This window comes from Ixodes scapularis, unplaced genomic scaffold (genome assembly GCF_016920785.2).
Source record: "Ixodes scapularis isolate PalLabHiFi unplaced genomic scaffold, ASM1692078v2 PGA_scaffold5__190_contigs__length_132052651, whole genome shotgun sequence".
In the NCBI taxonomy this organism is placed as follows: Eukaryota; Metazoa; Arthropoda; class Arachnida; order Ixodida; family Ixodidae; genus Ixodes; species Ixodes scapularis.
The window spans coordinates 5958688-5976602 of record NW_024609880.1 but is presented as its reverse complement, the minus strand read 5'-3'; the positions used below and the strand labels follow the sequence as shown (position 1 = coordinate 5976602).

Here is a 17915-nt window from a genome sequence, read left to right as displayed (position 1 = left end):
AAGCGGAAAAGGTCTATAGGCTCCTTGCACTGACGTCAGATCGCATACTTTTGAACATCATGCATGTAAGAGGAGGAGAGAGAAGCTGCTTTTGTAAGAATTTTGAGTTACAGGTTAATCTCCGATTATCTTCTGGGAAAAAAATAGCGACGCCTGTGCAAATCCGGGAGGCACAAAGGAGGATCCTGATAACAGGGGAGCTCCTTCTTCCCCTCTTCTCTGGAGGACATCGGAAATGACGTCATGTGCAAGCCACGAGAGAAGGGGAAGAAGGAGCTCCCCCTCTTATCAGGATCCTCCTTTGTGCCTCCCGGATAAGCAAAGACGCCGCTGTTCTCCTCCCAGAAGATTATAGAAGATTAACCTGTCACTCAAAATTCTTACAAAAGCAGCTTCCCTCTCCTCCTTTTACACGGTGTTCAAAAGTATGCGATGTGACGTCAGTGCAAGGAGCCTATTGGCGATGTGCGCGATCGAAAGCGTCGCTGGCGTCGGCCTTCCAGGATTGGCCGAATGCTGACTGTCATAGTCAGCATTCGGCTAATTCTGGAAGGCCGACGCCAGCGACAGCAAATATTTTATCTAGATTCTAGAAATAAGAGGAATGTAAGAGCTTAAATTTCGACGGTGGTGGCACTTTTGCTTTGAGAGCGCAATGATTTCAAGCTTCCACCATGCTAATTGCAAACACCATCGAACTTGCTGTCCACATGGTAATGACGCCACGAGAGGGCACCATAGGAGGACGCCACCAAAACATCTCGCCGCTAATTACCGAACAATTGTGTCCTGATGATCAGGAAATTGTCGTCATTGAATGCACTAGCTCTAATTAAATCTGAAAGTAAAGAAATAGAAGAAACCGGAAAGAAAAACACGCGAACCATGAGCAATACGCCCGCTCATTCTTGACTACCGAGCAAGGAAGAAGGCGCCAGTGGCCAAACGCTACTCTAGCTCTCGCCCCCTTGCCCTTTGACCTTCCACCCCGCATGCACTTGAGAGGTTCACCCGTGACGGTCCCGTCATCTCTGGAGCTGGTCACCAGCGGATCGAAGTCAAAATGACCAACTTCGAACATCTCTTGATAATACGATGATCGATCCCTTTCATTGCTGCTGCGATCTGTGTCGAAAACTCCGGCGAAGCGAGTGGTGCCGTAGACGTCACCGTCACGAAACGTGGAAGCTGAAGCGCGAGAGGCCGAGAGAGCCAAGTCTGCGAGTATGTGCGAGGAGATGGATGGATGGATGGTAATGGCTATTCCCTTTGTAACGGGCGATAGCTTGCGCCACCTAGCCTAAGTCTAAAAAGACCCCTAACTATCACCAGGCAGTGTGGGATATCACTAGGATGACCTTCGGGGGATCGGGCAAAAAAACTAAAAAACATCACCCTCCTGCCTCTTCCCCTCGGCGAGGGAGTCGCCAATTTTCCTCTGGTCAAACCTTGTCGGCGTTACCCCAGCACCGGACCCACTGGGAGACAGGGTTGAGACTTTGGGCCGGAGCCACGCGGGAGGGAGTCCCAATTTTCCTCTGTCCCGCCTGTTCCCAGCTGTGCTAGTTAGTTGTCCATCATTTAATTTTCCTTAGATAATTTCCACCAATCTTCTAATCGTCTCTTTGTCACTGTAATCTTTTTCTCTACCGTCCTTCCATCGTCGCCAGTGAAACCCAGGGCCCCGGCCAAATCCGTAACCCCTTCAGGGAGGGCAGGACGAAGCTCCGTGCACTTCAAAACCAAGTGCTCCAGTGTCTCGCTATCATTATGGCAGGCGGCACATAATGTGTCGGCCTCCTGAAATTTAGCCCTATACGTCCTCGTCCTCAAAACTCCCGTTTTTGCCTCGAACAGTAAAGCACTTCCCAGTGAATTGTCAAATAGCTTTTCCTTTCTTATCTCCTGCTTTCGTGACCTGTACACTGCTAAAGCTGATTTCTCCTGCATTCTCCCCTCCCACATGTTCCTCTCCGCCTCTTTCACCTTCTTTTTCACTGACGTAGTCTGTTCAGCCCCATCATCAGCGTGTAGATATTTAAATGTAAGCTTTCGGGTTCGGTTTGTTCATTTTGTGTTTAAACTTTTCATGTATAGATACTTGAATACCTTACGTGCCCACCGCGTATCATCCATTTCAGTCAACCTTTGTTCAAATTTCAACTTACTAATTGCCTCCCTGCTCTCAAAAGATGACCATCCCATGTCCCCCTGTACTCCCTCATTTGGTGTTTTTCCATGTGCTCCCAGCGCCAATCTGCCTACGCTTCTTTGTCGAATTTTTAACCCTGATTGAACCTCAGATTTCATGCACAGTAATGCATTGCCAAAAGACAGTCCTGGCACCATCACTCCCTTCCATATACCTCTGACCATCTGTTATACTTCCATAGTGCCTTGAGCTTCATAATAGATGAATTTCTTTTCCCTTTTCTAATTGTATTCTTCTCGTGTTCCTCTAGATATTTCCTTCCCTCATTGAGCCAGACCCCTAGATATTTGTACTTTTCTACGTGTTCTTACACTGTGTCCTGTATCTCCAGGTGTTCCCCCTTCTCATCGTTGAAAACTATTATACCCGACTTGTCCCTACCGAATTTTAGTCCTAAACTGTCCCCTTCCCTGCTGCAAATCCTAATCAGTTCCTGTATTGTCTCACGGCTTTCTGATACGAGTACAATGTCATCTGCATACATTAACCCTGGCAATAGTTGATTTACCTTACGTCCTTCCTACATGTAATTCAGGTCAAAACCTAGGTTGCACTGTTCTAATCTTTTTTCCATCTCACTGAGGTATATCATAAAAAGCAGGGGAGACAATGGGCAACCCTGTCTAAGTCCTCTTTTTATTGCTGCTGGTTTTGTAGTTTCGGCTTCCCATTTTATAATCACCTTATTCTCCATATAAACCCGTTCTAGGAACTTAACCGTGGTTCCCCCTAGGCCATACCCTTTTAGTTGTTCCCAAAGTTTTTCCTGATTCACATTGTCATATGCCCCTTTGATGTCCAAAAATGCTACCCATAATGGCCTTTGGCTTGTCATTGCTATCTCTATGCACTGAGTGATTATGAACAAGTTATCATCTAATCGTCTATCCATCCTGAAACCGTTTTGGAGCTCCCCCAGAATCTGCTTTCTCAATGCCCATTCTTCCACTCTTCTTTTTACGATTTGCATAGCTCGTCTGTATATTACTGAAGTTACTGTGATTGGTCGGTATGATTTGATACTGTCTTTGTTTCCCCTGCGCTTATAAAATAATCTCATCCTGCTCAATTTCCAGTCACTGGGTACCTCCCCTCCCATAAGTATCTGGTCAATCACCTGCCTTAGTTTCAATTTGCTTGTTTGGCCTAGAACTTTTATCAGTCTCATTGGTATGCCGTCTGGACCTGTCGCAGTTCCAGCCGAAACCCTTCCTTCTGCTTTCTCCCATTCCCCTATGGTCATTTCCTCTCCTTCACTATCTTGTGTTGTGTAGATGCTATTATTCCCTGATCTGATTCTAACTCCGAAAATGCTGCTTTGATTGTATGTCTAATGTATTCCCTTGCCTCTTCCCCCTCTAACTTTGTCCCTTCCTGTGTGATTAGTGTCTGCTGGTACCCCTCGGTCTTTTTTCCCTGCGCACTGATGTGTTCCCAGAACCTTTTTGCCGCATTCCTATCCTTTTGGTTTATCTCTATCATCCACTGGACCCCTGCCTTCCCAATTTTTGGCCTGTATTAATGCTGATGCCTCCCGCTTTCGTTCCTGAAAGTCCTCCCATTTTGCTGTCACTTCGGCTGGTGTAGCCCCCTTATTTTTTGCCCATCTGTGTTCTCTAGATGCCGCTTGGCGTCTCGATATTGCTGCCTTAACCTCTTTATCCCACCAGCTTTTGAGCTTGCGTTTATGTTTTCTTCCTCCTTGTCTGGTTCGATATTTCTCTAATCCTCTTTTGAAAACAGTAACTAAGTCTTCATATGTCCATTCTCTTTCCGGTGACTTGGATACTATGTTCTCGATCCGCTTAGATACCTGCTGTAATTGTTTATCATTTAAGTTATTTCTACCCTCTTGGTTTTGATTTTGCATTTCTGATTTTACAGTGACAAATCTGATCTTGTTTCTCTTATGGTCGCTCCCCAGACGTTTTGTGCTTTCCTCATCTATTTCCATACCTCCAAGTCTATAGGTGGTATTCACTGAGCCTGCAGGTTCGATTTTGCCAGGGAGCGCCACGGTCGATCCGCCATCTTCGAGGTCTCTGTTTGACTGGCTTGGGTACGCTACGCGGTCGTCCGCTGCTAGTGTGTGCTAATTTCATATCGTTGAAGCTTCGTTGAACAGAAGAGAGAAGAAAAGTTGGTCTCGGGGGCGGGCCGTTTTCCTTGTTGCCGCCAAGTACCGTGTGTAAAGGCTGAACCGCATGTAAGCAATTTTGGCGAGCGACGGGACGAGACGAGCGACAGCGACGAGACAAGCGACGACGACCCGCTTCGCTGTCGCTCGGTCACTCGCGCGACGTGGCGAACCGCATGAAAGCGACGGGAGCATGCGACCAAGGCGATAAGCGACCCTTTCTAGAGATCCAAAAGCCAAGCGACGCGACGACCGACCGCGAGAAATCTCCGTCGCTCGTCACCGACCCCCGTCGCTGTCGCCATCGCTCGCTAAATCGCTTACATGCGGTTCACCCTTCACTGTCACTCGTCGCGTAGCTCGGTTTTGGGATTTCTAAAAAACTTAGCGCTCATCGCCTTGGTCGTGTGCTCCCGTCGCTTTCATGCGGTTTTCCTCGTCGCGCGAGTGACCGAGCGGCAGCGAAGCGGGTCGCCGTCGCTTGTCTTCCCGCTCGCCAAATCGCTTACATGCGGTTTTTAAATCGCTTGGGCTAATGAAAATGCGCCGCATTTTTTATAAGCTGCGCACTCTGTGAGCCGCATGGTATGTTTCTGCACAGGAACGAACACCGAAGGCACGACGTATGTTGTACGACACAGCGGCGATGGAGCCACACGGTTACACGGCCGTAGTACAGAAAATCAACTAGAGAAAAACAATAATGAAACTATCAAAACAAAACAAAGAGTAATCACACCGTGCTGCAAAAGCACCAAAGTAGAAAAATTAGTTCTTGCAAGAGCTACCGCCGTCGGCTCGGCGGGCGACACGGAGCGCTTCATGGAGCCGAGGGAGCAACGCGGCCGCGGTAAACGAGTCCGATTGCGACAAAAACAAACTAAAACACACAAAAAATACTCCCACGGCGCTTCAAAAGTACCAAAGTATAAGAATAACCCCTAGTTTCGATCAAAAAGACCCTTTAAAGTTGTAAAATACTGCTAAACCACGCTCAAAAGGTCCGGCCTGATGGCATTCGCGATAGCAAGAGACCTCGAAGATGGCGACCGCGGTGGGTGATGGCAGCGAACCTAGCGAGTGACGTCAAGTGAATGTCACCTATTGTATATCTTCCGTGACATTAAACAGTAGTCGATAGTCGAGTGCGAGTTCTTTCTCTCCCATGTTATTTTTCCATCACAATTTACCTGGGCGTTAACCAATACCAGATCGAGAGCTTCACAGAACTCCTCTAACATCCTCCGTTGTATCCGTATGTCCATCACGCCGCGCGGTGGGCAAGGTCGCCGACGCACCAAACATGGCGGCCTTCACGAAAGGGGTGGATCTGAGGGTCCCGCATATAAATCGGTTTATCTACCAAACTATCGCGCCATTTATGTAAAACAAATTGAGCAAAAATATGGAAACATGCAATGGGTCCTAGCTGTATAATTATCTGTTTTATTTCTGGCATGCCCTTACTAATAATAATAATAATCTTTATTCAGCTTAAAGGGCTGCGACACCACAGAAAGGCCATTGGCCCATACCTGAGGCCTGCAGTGCCGCATTACTACAAACAAAACAAAACAAAGTAAGATTTTTACATAAAACATACACACACACGTACACAACACACATGTACGCTCGCTCGCTCGCTCGCACGCACGCACGCGCACACTCACGCACGCACGCACACACACACACACGGGGGAGGGGAAGAGAAAGGGAGGGTAAATCATTGTTATGGAGGCGGCCCGATGCCTCCTAAAGCCCCTCGATGTGTTTACGTGTCTTGCAAGTAGCGTCAAATGCGCGAGTGCACGAGGCCCATGTCTCGAGCGGCCCTTGGAAGCAAATGGCGGTGCAGCACTGAAATGAGCGGCCCTTGGAAGCGAATGGCGGCGGAGCACGCGCTCACGGCACGTGTCTCGCGCGTTTCTACAACAATGGTTGGCGGTACTTGAAAAAAAGACCATCAAGGGGCTTTAATGCCTCCTTGCTCCAGGCTTTGACATCTGGCCGCTCGAGGGGCGGGCACTCCGTCAGCTCCCTTGGCAGAAACGCCAGAGTGCCTCAGCCCTTAGCAGAAAAGAGTTCTGATGCCGCTCAGTCCGGCCGAACAGCGGCTGCAGACCACCAGACCTAGTCCGGCGCAGATGCTGCACTAGTAGAAGCTCCTTTCGTAGGAGGCAGGTGGTCAGAAGCCGGACGGATTTCACCTGGCGACGAAGAGCGAGTGGGTTCCATTCCACCATCCCCAAAGGTTCCTGTGTGATTATGTCGCGGTAACGCGGGAGATCGGGGAAGGCCTGCCGCTACAGAACTGCGTATCAGCACGTCGCTGCACACTCAAGAGATGTCGACAGAGAAAGTTGGTGGGGGCCCAGACTGCGGCGCAGTATTCTAGGTGTGGGAGGACGAGAGCAGTGTAAAGGTGCACCACACCGGCTCCTGCTTCGCGGGTGACTCTCAGCACGAAGCCCAGCATACGACGGGCTCTGGAAGTCACCTCGCTGATATGGGTTGAAAAAGTTAGCTTGGCGTCAATCGTCACACCAAGGAGCCTTGCACGGCTGGTCATAGGGAGTGCCGTCCCATTCAGGTAAAGTCTACTCTCACCAGTAGCATGCCTCCTTGATGTAGTGATCAGGGTTGATGAACACTTCTGCATGTTGAGAGGAGCTTATTTTGGACAGACCAATAGGTGAGCGGCGTTTGGCAACTTCCGGTTCCTTAGGAAATTTTGTTTTGCTGTTGACAAACGACGACAATGAACTGCAAGACTGTACAAGCATTATCCTGAAACCTCCAGACTGTAGTTTTCAGAACCATGCTTAGACAGGCTTGCAGATCACCGTCGTCGTTTGACAACAGCTAAACAAAATTTCCTAAAGAACCGGAAGTTGCCAAACGCCGCTCACCCATTGTGGACGGTGGTCAGGTCGTCCTGCAGTTTCCGGTATTGGAGGGAGTTCTGGACGGGTTGAATGATTGTTAAATCACCAGCATACAGCAGGGGGATGCACTGCATGGAGGATGTGATGTAATTTATGAATATGTTAAATAGGCTTGGTCCCAGGACACTGCCCTGAGGGATTCCTGAGAGGACGCATTTTGCTGCTGAGATTGCCCCTCAGAATACCACTCGTTGCAAGCGATTCAGTAGGAAGTCTGATATCCACCCCTCGAGATAGCTCGTTATTCCCCTCTTGGCAAGCTTCTTGCGAAGAATTCCGTGGTCCGCCTTGTCAAACCCGTTTGAAGTCGAGCTGCACGACTTTGCAGGGGTTGCGGGCATCAAGAAATGAGCTCAGCATGTGAACAGTTGTAGCCAAGGCTGACTCACAACTCCGGCCGGGTCGGAATCCATACTGGCAGGGTGAGAGAAGGTTGTGAAGCAGCACAACCCCCAACAAGGGCTCCGGTCTCACGGCTGTCATCCTGAATGACTGCAAGACGGTTTTTGATATATAAAAGTACTTTTAGGCATTTCTAAAATTTCTTAATAAACTAAAATCCGTTTAGTATACTCATTCCAAATATCCACCGTGGGGCCAGAGCCTATATGGTACGCTGAAGCCTATGAGTTTGATGCGACTGGAGCAAGGCAAAAAGCCCAAGGTCCTCGCCAGTGATTCTCAGCCTCTTTGACGATATGCAGAAATTGAAGCCATGTTTGGTGCTTCCGACCACCTCTTTTATGGAGGATATGTTGACTGGAAACTGTCTAAACTACCGTAGAATACCGTGCATCCGCCCACACCACACTAAGCACCCATTCCCAAATTTGTAGGATCTGAGAAAATACACGCAGTACATTTATATGTAAAATTGACGACCAGAGAAGGGCCCATCCCCCATTTTGTTTGCGATTATCTCCAAGTTTGAGTGGGCGCTTGCCTGGTATTTTACGGTAGACAACTTTGCAGTAGACAGAAACCTTCAGAGAGGCTCTGAACTTTCACAAAGAGTTGAAAACGATACCGCAGACTGAGGACAGTAGAATCTTGGTCGCAGGCCTTAAAAGTAACCTGGCGTCAAGAATACGGGACAATACCTTGTCGATATTCACATTGATATATTGCTGCGCAGCCCTTTTGTACTTGTACATTAAGGGAACACTGAAACCCCCAAAATTTGTTTTATTTTTCTCCATGAGATTCATTATGGTATCAGAAGACTACCCAATCAATATTTTGCAACAGCGTCATGCATATTTTTAATAAAGTAAAAAAACGCAACTGCTCGAAACCGAAACTGAACTGGGGAGGGAGGAAGAAGATATGAAGAGGAGGAAAGAGTTGGCGAAAATCACGCGACTGTGCAAGTCTTTTTTCCTTCTTCAATTAACGTATTTGCGGCTTTCTAGAAGCCACAAAAAATTGGTACTTATATTTCATTTCTATTCTTATTCAGTGCGTGCCTTCAATGATTCACGACTGATTATATTTGGTGGTTGTGTCTAAACTATAGAAAACGGCACGTGACAACAAAGAAGAGAGTGAGTGCGACTCAAACCAGCCAGTTCGTGATCGGCGATTTTGGGGCGGAAAGAAAACGAATTGCGACCCACAAATTGTGTTCTGTGTAGTTGGGCTTTCATGTCATGTGCAAATAAAAACCTTGGTGAGCATAAATACCCTGTCAGTGCCCCTTTTAGAGCAGTAAAAGAAAGACTGTTTATGATCCATGACAAACATCCACACAAGGCGGCATCATTTGAGCAACATTGTCATGTGTAGGTCTGGATGCTGTGAGGATTCCTTTAAAACATTCTTGTTTTCTTGCCCACAACACTCTGGCTCAAATTCGGTGCACAGTAACTACTATTCAATACTCAATTCAAATTCACTTCCAACTGAGAGTCGACTATTTGCCACGCCTGCTGTTCTCTAACCAGTGAGATTCGAGTGACTAGGCAAAATCCCCAAAGCGGCTACACAACGTGAGAAGATTCATTCAGATAACACCGTATGCCGATTCACTTTATGTATTTCTCCATGAACTTCTTGTGGAATTCCGACCGCAGCGTGTCGTTGATGAAGTGGCGCTCCTTGCTGCCCTCCAGGTCTCCCTTGGCACAGTTCTTGAAGACAACGTCGTCATCCCAACGTCGCTTCACCTTGAACTCCGCCTTGGTCGAGTTGAGCAGCGGGTTCCCGCTCAGGATGTTCTCCATCCGGATCCTCTCTTCCTGAACCTTCCGCTCAGCCTCCTGCATGCAGGGACGGGCACACCAACTCAGCGTGTTTCCAGCAAACCCAGCGACTATATAAGCTACACTTGCAGCATTCACACCCTATTTTATCCGCCGAATTCAGAAACCTCACTCAAACTACACTTAAACTGAAGGGCCCCTCCACTTCCTCGAGGAAGGCGCGAGGGCCGGCGCTGGCCAATCGCGACGGCGGATCCGTCCTCGCGATTGGCCAGCGCCGGCCCTCGTGCCTTCCGCGAGGAAGTGGAGGGGCCCTTCAGTTTAAGTGTAGTTTGAGTGAGGTTTCTGAATTCGGCGGTAAGACTGTCTTGCAGGTGCTTTCACTTTGTTAGAGTTAAAGACAGAATGAAAACAGCAGAGAGGAGTTTCACTTCTGCCTCTAGTACGATAGTCACTCATACTGAGTGACTACAGCTATGGTTATGATTCTAAAAGGCAACTTTCTGAGCTTTAGATGCAGTGCCAAAAAGCTGGGGCAATACGGTTTCACCCTGTCTCAGACTCTCTTAACACTTCTGCAGGATGAAAAAGTGTTTCCCGTGATTTGAAAGAAAGCTTCAGAAAACTGGACACAATGAGCAACACGATGGCTGGGATGTCCTTACTCTGAAGCATGGTTTATATTGTGGCTCTAAGTGAACCCATTTGCAATACAAAAAGAGAGACGTCTAATGTAGACCGAGAAACAACTGCATAAACCGTTTGACGCATCACCGAATGAGCCATGCCATCTTGAAATTATGCTATGCAGATGCCACTGCGTGGTTCAGCTCTATATGATGATGAAAAAGATGAATCTCTTGCATTAATATTTTTTATAATGTTTCAAGGTGTATTCTTGCAGTAGTTTGCAAACTATTGTACAATGTCTACACTCACTTCCTAATTGTCCACCATCATTATGCACACAACTTCTACAGTTGACTTTGTAAGAGGCACTGACGCATTCTCAGCCTTGGTGCTCTGGATGCAAGTGTGTAGGTAGGTGTCAATAAGACAGTGCAGAGGTTTTCAGGTCAGCTGGTTATGACGAGGTGGCTTGAATGGGAATAGTGGCAGAGCAATCGTCATAAAGAAAGCAAGGTTATTTGATTGCCCTGACATTGTAATTTGGCACGAAATTGCCGCTACAGGGTGCTTTTTTTTAGATATCAAAAAGCAAATGTGTTTTAATCAAGAGTCACAACTAAAAAACTAAAATTTTATGTGGTCCACTTTGCAGCAAGCTCTTTTTTTTTTTTTTTGTGTCAATGTGAAGAAATGTTGATGTTCGGAACGTTCAATTTAGAAGAAAACAAAACGTTTGAAGAAAATAATTCTGACTTGGCTCTCATTCCCCATTTTGCCCAATATAAATGCTCCAATGGCCCACAGGAGCACTTTGACACTTTCAGTCTGAAAAGGAGTAATTGCATTGTGAGCCATTATAAATCCTTGTTTCTCAGTTGTATCTTCTGATCAAGAAAAACTTGTTTTTTTTTTAAATTTTTTCGAACAGTGAAAACACCACTCAGCTGCATGTTTGTGCTAGTGTACAAGCATATGAACCTAATATTTAGATTTTTTTTAAAGTGGGCTCATGCTATAGTACATATATAAATAAATACACAAGAAGACACGAGTAATCACTGTAAAGAACAATGGTGCCTCTTCCCTGCTTTGCTGTCCATATCAACCACATCAATTGTTACCAATTATCTGTGGAGAAGAGGGGATTCACAAACAAGATAGGTAATGAGCTTATAGACCGTTTTACTGAAAGAGGGCGTGAGAGAAAAGGGGAAAGGGCTACCGGCGCTTTTCACCTTTCTGGTTGAGTAGAAAGAGTAAAAGTCCCGGATGAGAGGCTTGGCCGGTGTTGGCAGACCTGCCAACCCTACAATGTTGAAAATACTACAAGGGACGCCAAAAAACACTACAATTGTGTGAAGAAATATGAAAACTGTTTCATTCTTCAAAACTTAGTCACAAAATGTGACTATAATGGGATAAAGCTTGGCATCATTGTCATTGTCTTTGCTCGTGTCAGTCGCGACCAAGAACGGCACACTCCTGAAACTACTGACAACATTGCCAATCTGTTTTTCAGCCATTCCCTTCATTATCGACACTGTTTTGGTTTGAGCACAAGCGTAGTTAGTCCCTTTGAGCCTCTGAACATTTTCTTAAAAAGGTCTCCGGTGTGATCAGCCGCCGTGAACGGCCCGCTCTGTTCAACAAAAATGCAGTAAAAAGGCATTCTGCTCGGATAGTTTTGTGATCCGTTGATCGGCTAAAGTACCCTCCGAGCTTCTCGTTGGTTTTAACTAGTTTTGCAGAGCCCTTGTGCTTTTTCATACTGAGATGACACAGAATGTCCCGGCGACCAGCGTTCGAAATGTTGACATTGCAGCAGCACAAACTACTAAATGCATACCTCTCGCCCTTGCGCAACGTCTTGATTAATAGAAAGTCGGTCAAATAGCTGGGAATGAACACTTGAAACTAGTTTTTCCCCGACATCTCTTTGTAAAGGTGGTTTCAAGGCATCATGCGCATAAGTTCCGGTAACACAATGCACGACGTGCGCCACAACCAAAATTGCCACAAGGAAGATTTCCTAAACAGAAAGTTATTTTGGATTCGGATGGGTGGATGGGTGTTAGCAGCTATACCCCTTATAACGAGCGGTAACTTGCACCCCCTAGCATACAAGTCAATGTATCAGTGTGGCCAACACCGAGTTGTAAACTGGCGAGATGTAGCTCAAACAAAAACAATTTACATTTTTTTTTTTCTTTTACAATGGAATTAGAAAAAAATTGTACAAATATTGTTGTCAATACGATAACCTTAAGAAAGCGTTGGAAAGTGGGCACTTTATGATGAAATCTTAAAACTTGGAAGGTATGTATTGGGTGTCTGCAGTGCCCGAACTTTGTCTGCACATTCTTTTCTGTTTTAAACTCGCAAACTTAATTAGAGCCACGGGTTCGATGGCGACAATCCCTCGGTCATTGGGACACCATTGCTCGGTCATAGGGCGCACGAATAATGGCAGAAAGCGTTGAATACTGTCCGAAAACCCACGAAGCTTGCAAGGAATCTAGCAAGGCGAGAGCGGCTGCAATGTCTTTAAGCTCCATCGCTTTCCACATGACCCCAGTCTCCAACGGCAGTGGATTGCGTCCATAAACCAAAAAGATGTTTCCTTAATGCCATCCTTTCGAATGTGGTCGGCAGATTTTGTGAATGAAGCATGCACCGAACGCTGTACCGCTGATGAACATGGGGTACGCTTACAAGATGCCTGCACGTTTTCTCATGATAATTTCTGTTTCAGCTTGTAAAATTTCATAACTGAATTTATCTTAATATTAATAATTTGCAGTGGTTGTTGTTGTTGTTGATTACGGGCTTTATGGCGCAAAGCTACTATGGCCATACTGCGCCAAGCTTGTTTAATTGGGAAATACTCAGGACTTTTTTTTTAATACAAATTATCTAAAAAGAGTCATGTAACAAGGTTAAGAGTCATAGAATTAAAATTACAACTCCAGTAGGAAGCCAGTTTTTCTTAAGTAATTTATGACACGATCAAACGGTACTATAGGAGTCTCTCCAATTAGCAGCGCTGGGTGGAAAGGGATCTGGTGTGAAAAAAACTCGGGGAAATATGTACGTCGTTCTTGCTCAAGCCCTGGGCACAGCCACAAAATATGTAAAATTGTTAAACGCTCCCCACAGTCATCACACAGGGGTGGGGCTTCCCCCCTCAGCAGATGTTTGTGGGTGAGATAGGAGTGTCCAATTCTAAGACGACACAAAAGAACTTCATGGCGGCGGGTTTTGTGGGATGCACTCTCCCACATACCAAGAGCTGGTTTAATCCTGTGAAGTTTGTTTTCACATTCCAGACTCCACTCCGATTGCCATAGCTGGAAAACTAATGATATTACTAAGGGCTTCATGTCTTGAAATGGAATCTGCGAGGTAGTTGGCAGTAGGTGCTTAGAGCTAGTGGCCAACTCGTCTGCTCTTTCATTACCTAGGATCCCCATATGACTAGGCACCCAGCAGAATTTTATGTCTTGGCCAAGCCGCAGACCATATTGTACCTTAGATCGGACAAGTTGTGCCAGTCTATTTTTATTTCCCTTTATTGAGCAAAGTGTGGTGAGAACACTTTGAGAATCCACGAATAAAATAGATTTCATCGTCTTGCTGGTGAGAATATACTCCAAGGCCATCAACACCGCATAGAGCTCTGCCGTGTAAATACTTGCACATTCTTTGAGACGCTGTACCTTACTGAATCCTTCAGAGTAAAATGCTGATCCTACAAAATGCAATGATTTGGCACCATCGGTATAAAAATGTGAGTAGTTATCATACTTTTTCTGCACCTCAAGGAATTCTTGTTGAATCACCACTGAGGGGATGTTACGTTTGTTAAATCTAGTAAAATACCAATCACAAGAGACTGGCAACATACTCCACGGAGCTTCATTTTCACCTTTCTGCAAAAGGTCGGTCTCGTCAAGGGTAAGGTCAAGAGACGTACAAATGCCCTCAAGGCGAAGGCTTAAAGGTGGTACAACCCTGGGCTTATGTTCGAAAAGACGAGCAAACCGAGAATGTTGCAAAGCACCATAAGTTGGGTGATTTGGATAGGATAGTATTCTGGAAGCATAAGTCACTGCAAGATAACGTCGCCTGTGCATAAGTGACATCTGATTGGATTCAGCGTACAAGCTAGGAATGGGCGATGTGCGGAAGGCACCTGTGGCGAGCCTTAAACAAAGATGATGCACAGGATCCAACATTTTGAGTGCAGACGGCCTTGCTGAGTCGTAAACTATAGCACCATAGTCCAGACGTGACCGGATAAGGGAGTTGTATAAGCGAAGCAGACATATTCTGTCGGATCCCCATGACTTGTGCGCTAAGACTTTAAGAATATTGGCTGATTTAAGGCACTTCTTTTTCAGGCCCTTTAGGTGGGAAACGAAGTTTAGCTTTTTATCAAACGTTATCCCTAAAAATTTATGCTCTGTTTTGACACTAATAGGAACCCTGTTTAACGTCAGTTCTGGATCTAGAAACAACCCTCGACGCAGAGAAAATGGCACACAGATAGTCTTCTCGGGCGAAAACTTAAACCCATTTTCGTCAGCCCACTTACTAATTTTGTTAATGGTAAGCTGTAGTTGCCGCTCGCAGCTAGACAAATTACAAGAAGAAACCGAAATGTGAATATCATCCACATAGAGGGAGTATGAAATGGAAGATGGAATTACTCTTGACAACGAGTTAATCTTTACGGCAAACAAGGTGACACTCAATACACCTCCCTGCGGAACTCCGTTTTCCTGGATATACTGTTTGGATAGTGTGGTGCCAAGTCGAACTTGAAAAGAGCGACCTGTAAGAAAACTACTTATACACCGCAACATGCGACCACGCACACCACAACCATACAAGTCACGGAGGATACCATACCGCCATGTCGTATCATATGCTTTTTCCAGGTCGAAGAAAACGGACACACAATGTTGCCTATTTACGAAAGCTTCACGTATTGTTGTTTCCAGACGGACTATGTGGTCCAAAGTAGAGCGCCCTTCTCGAAAGCCACACTGGTTATTAGCGAAGAAGTGGTTATGCTCCAAAATATAAATCAACCGCCTATTAATGAGGCGTTCAAATGTTTTGCCAAGGCAACTCGTCAAAGCGATGGGACGGTAACTGCGTGGGTCCGAAGGGTCCTTCCCAGCTTTCAGCAAAGGAATTACATGTGCCCGTTTCCAGATCTGAGGAAAGTAAGCTGCTTCCCACAGGTCGTTGAAAAAAAGTAGTAGTGTGTTCAGTGACTCTCGAGACAATTGACGGAGCATTTCATAGTGGATTCCATCAGGACCCGGAGCCGACCTCTTCTTTGCGCCAAGAGCCACTTCTAGTTCTTGCATTGTGAAAGGAGTGTTGTATGGCTCAGAGCTACAACCGGACATCGGTATACGGTGACCCTCCGCACTTGCTTTAAAGCGCTTAAATTCCGTCCGATAATTTTGGGAGCTGGAAACACTCTCAAAGTGCTCTCCAAGCACATTAGCAACATCTTTCAGCGAATTCGCAGGGGACCTAAATAGAGGAATAACAAAACAATGGTAATCCCCTTTGATTCTTTTGTACCTATCCCATACTTCCTTCTCTGAGACAAAACTATTATGGAAGAAATGTACTTGGTCCAGGTCTTGCGCTTAGCTTTTCTCCTGGTCCATCGGGCCTTTGCTTTTAGTTTTTTAAATTCTATCCTATTTGAAGAAGTAGGGTATCTCCGAAAGGTATCCCATGCCCTATGCTGTTTTTTCCTTGTAGTGGCACAGTCTTCATTCCACCAAGGCCTACACCTCTTGGGTAAATTTTCAGAGGTGCGAGGAATGGCATCTTGGGCAGCACTTATGATTTGCTCGGTAACATACATTGTCGCTTCTTCGGGTAACAAATTCGCTAGAACTGACGGGTCAAGCACTGCATCAAGTTTAAAGAGCGCCCAGTCGGCTTTGTCCAGTTTCCACCTAGGGGTTCGTTTTAAAATAGTCGGCAGAGGAACAAGGCTTTCAATTACAATCGGGAAATGGTCGCTCCCGAAAGGGTTGTTTAAAACCTTCCAAGAAAAACAGGGAAGTAATGATGGTGATGAAATGGAGAGGTCGATGGATGTGAAGCAATTATGAGTGGAACTATAAAATGTTGGTTCTTTTTTATTTAAAAGACATACGTCTGAGGACAGTAAAAGTCTTTCTACAACAGCGCCACGAGGGTCCATGCGCTTACTGCCCCACATGGGACTGTGAGCATTAAAATCACCACAAATTAAAAAAGGCTTTGGGAGTTGCTGAACCAATCCTTGAAGTTCATGAAGATGCAGTTGACGATGAGGTGGTAAATACAAAGACACAACCGTAATGAGACGATCAGCAAGAACACGTACCGCAACTGCTTCTAGTGATGTTTGCAGAGGAACTTCCACACACGCTATGCCACTCCGTACAACGATCGCAACACCACCAGAAGAGTGGTCTGAAGCCCTATCTTTTCTAAAAACGCGGTGACGATTAAAAACATTTGTATGTGTGTTGTTAAGATATGTCTCCTGCAAGCACACAGCAATGGGCTGTAGCTCATCCAGAAAGAAATGAATGTCATCAATATTTTGCAGGAGACTTCTACAGTTCCATTGTATAAAACTATACGTGTTCATGTTAAAAATGGTTTAAAATAAGAGCAAAACGAAAAAGAAACCTGCCCTAGGTATCCAGGGGCGGTTTGGGTGGGGTTACTCGCGGATTGAGCTTTTTCTGGGATGACTTTTTAAGCCTGACGTCATCAGGTGGGACCGAACGAGGGGGAGGAGGTTCACCAAGTTCCATCCGCTCCTCCTCAGGCGGAACGGCTGAGGGAGCAGCTGGAACGGGCACCTCCTTAGATGTCGAGGCCTCTCCTAAAGCCTTAAAACAAAACTCACCCTCCTTCTTCCCGGGAGGGGTCCGAGTAACCAAGGCAGGCACATCGTTCGATGGCCCGTCTTTTGGAATGGAAGAGGCACTGGTGCCTTTTCCCTGAGGCTGCTGTAGCCGCCTCTCCTCCTTTCTCCCATCCATTGGCACAGAGGCATCTCTTGCCTCTGCACCATCTGGAGGCCCCTGTGATTTCTTTGGTTCCAACGACATACGTAGTCGTGGAGCGAATCTTTGTGAGGCAGGGGGAGGTGGTGGAATCACCAGGTCATTAGGACAGACCTGGGTTCCTACCGAAGACTTTGATGGCACACCCCCTGCACGTGCCACCAAAGAGTAAGGCCCCTTCTGCAGGAAGGAGAATCGCTTCCTGGCTTCGGGGAACGAGATATTCTCTTTCACTTTGAGTGTTATAATTTCTTTTTCTTGTTTCCATTTTCTGCAAGAACGGGAATAAGCTGGGTGAGGTTCACCGCAGTTGATACAGGAAGGTGCATTAGAGCAATTCTCAGCAGGGTGATCATTTTTGCCACACTTGGCACATGTTGTTTTTCCACGGCAGCTCTGGGCGCTATGGCCATATCTCTGGCAATGAAAGCAACGCTGAGGGTTTGGCACATACGGCCGTACTCTACAGTTCAGGTACCCTGCTTTCACCGATTCCGGAAGCGCCCGCAGCTCAAAAGTAAGAATGACATGCTTTGTCTTCATCTCCTGACCATCCCGTCGAAAAGAAATTCGCTTTGCAGCAATGACTCCTTGGTCACGAAGGCCATCGACAATTTCGTCTTCGGGGGATTCTAGCAGGTCATCTTCCGATATTACGCCTTTTATAGTGTTCAAAGTGCGGTGGGGTGATAC

General features: G+C 46.3%; 1 protein-coding gene across 2 annotated transcripts in view; it reads right to left on the bottom strand.

The window, feature by feature from the left end:
* Positions 1 to 9311: 9311 nt before the first annotated feature.
* LOC8027605 (spliceosome-associated protein CWC15 homolog) overlaps positions 9312 to 17915 on the bottom strand; it is a 35721-nt gene continuing 27117 nt past the window's right edge. For both annotated transcript variants that reach the window (XM_029973089.4, XM_042293856.1), the window contains exon 6: positions 9312 to 9552. In XM_029973089.4, coding sequence (XP_029828949.1) covers positions 9319 to 9552 — 234 coding nt within the window. In that variant the 3' untranslated portion in view covers positions 9312 to 9318. The remainder of the gene's footprint in view (positions 9553 to 17915) is intronic.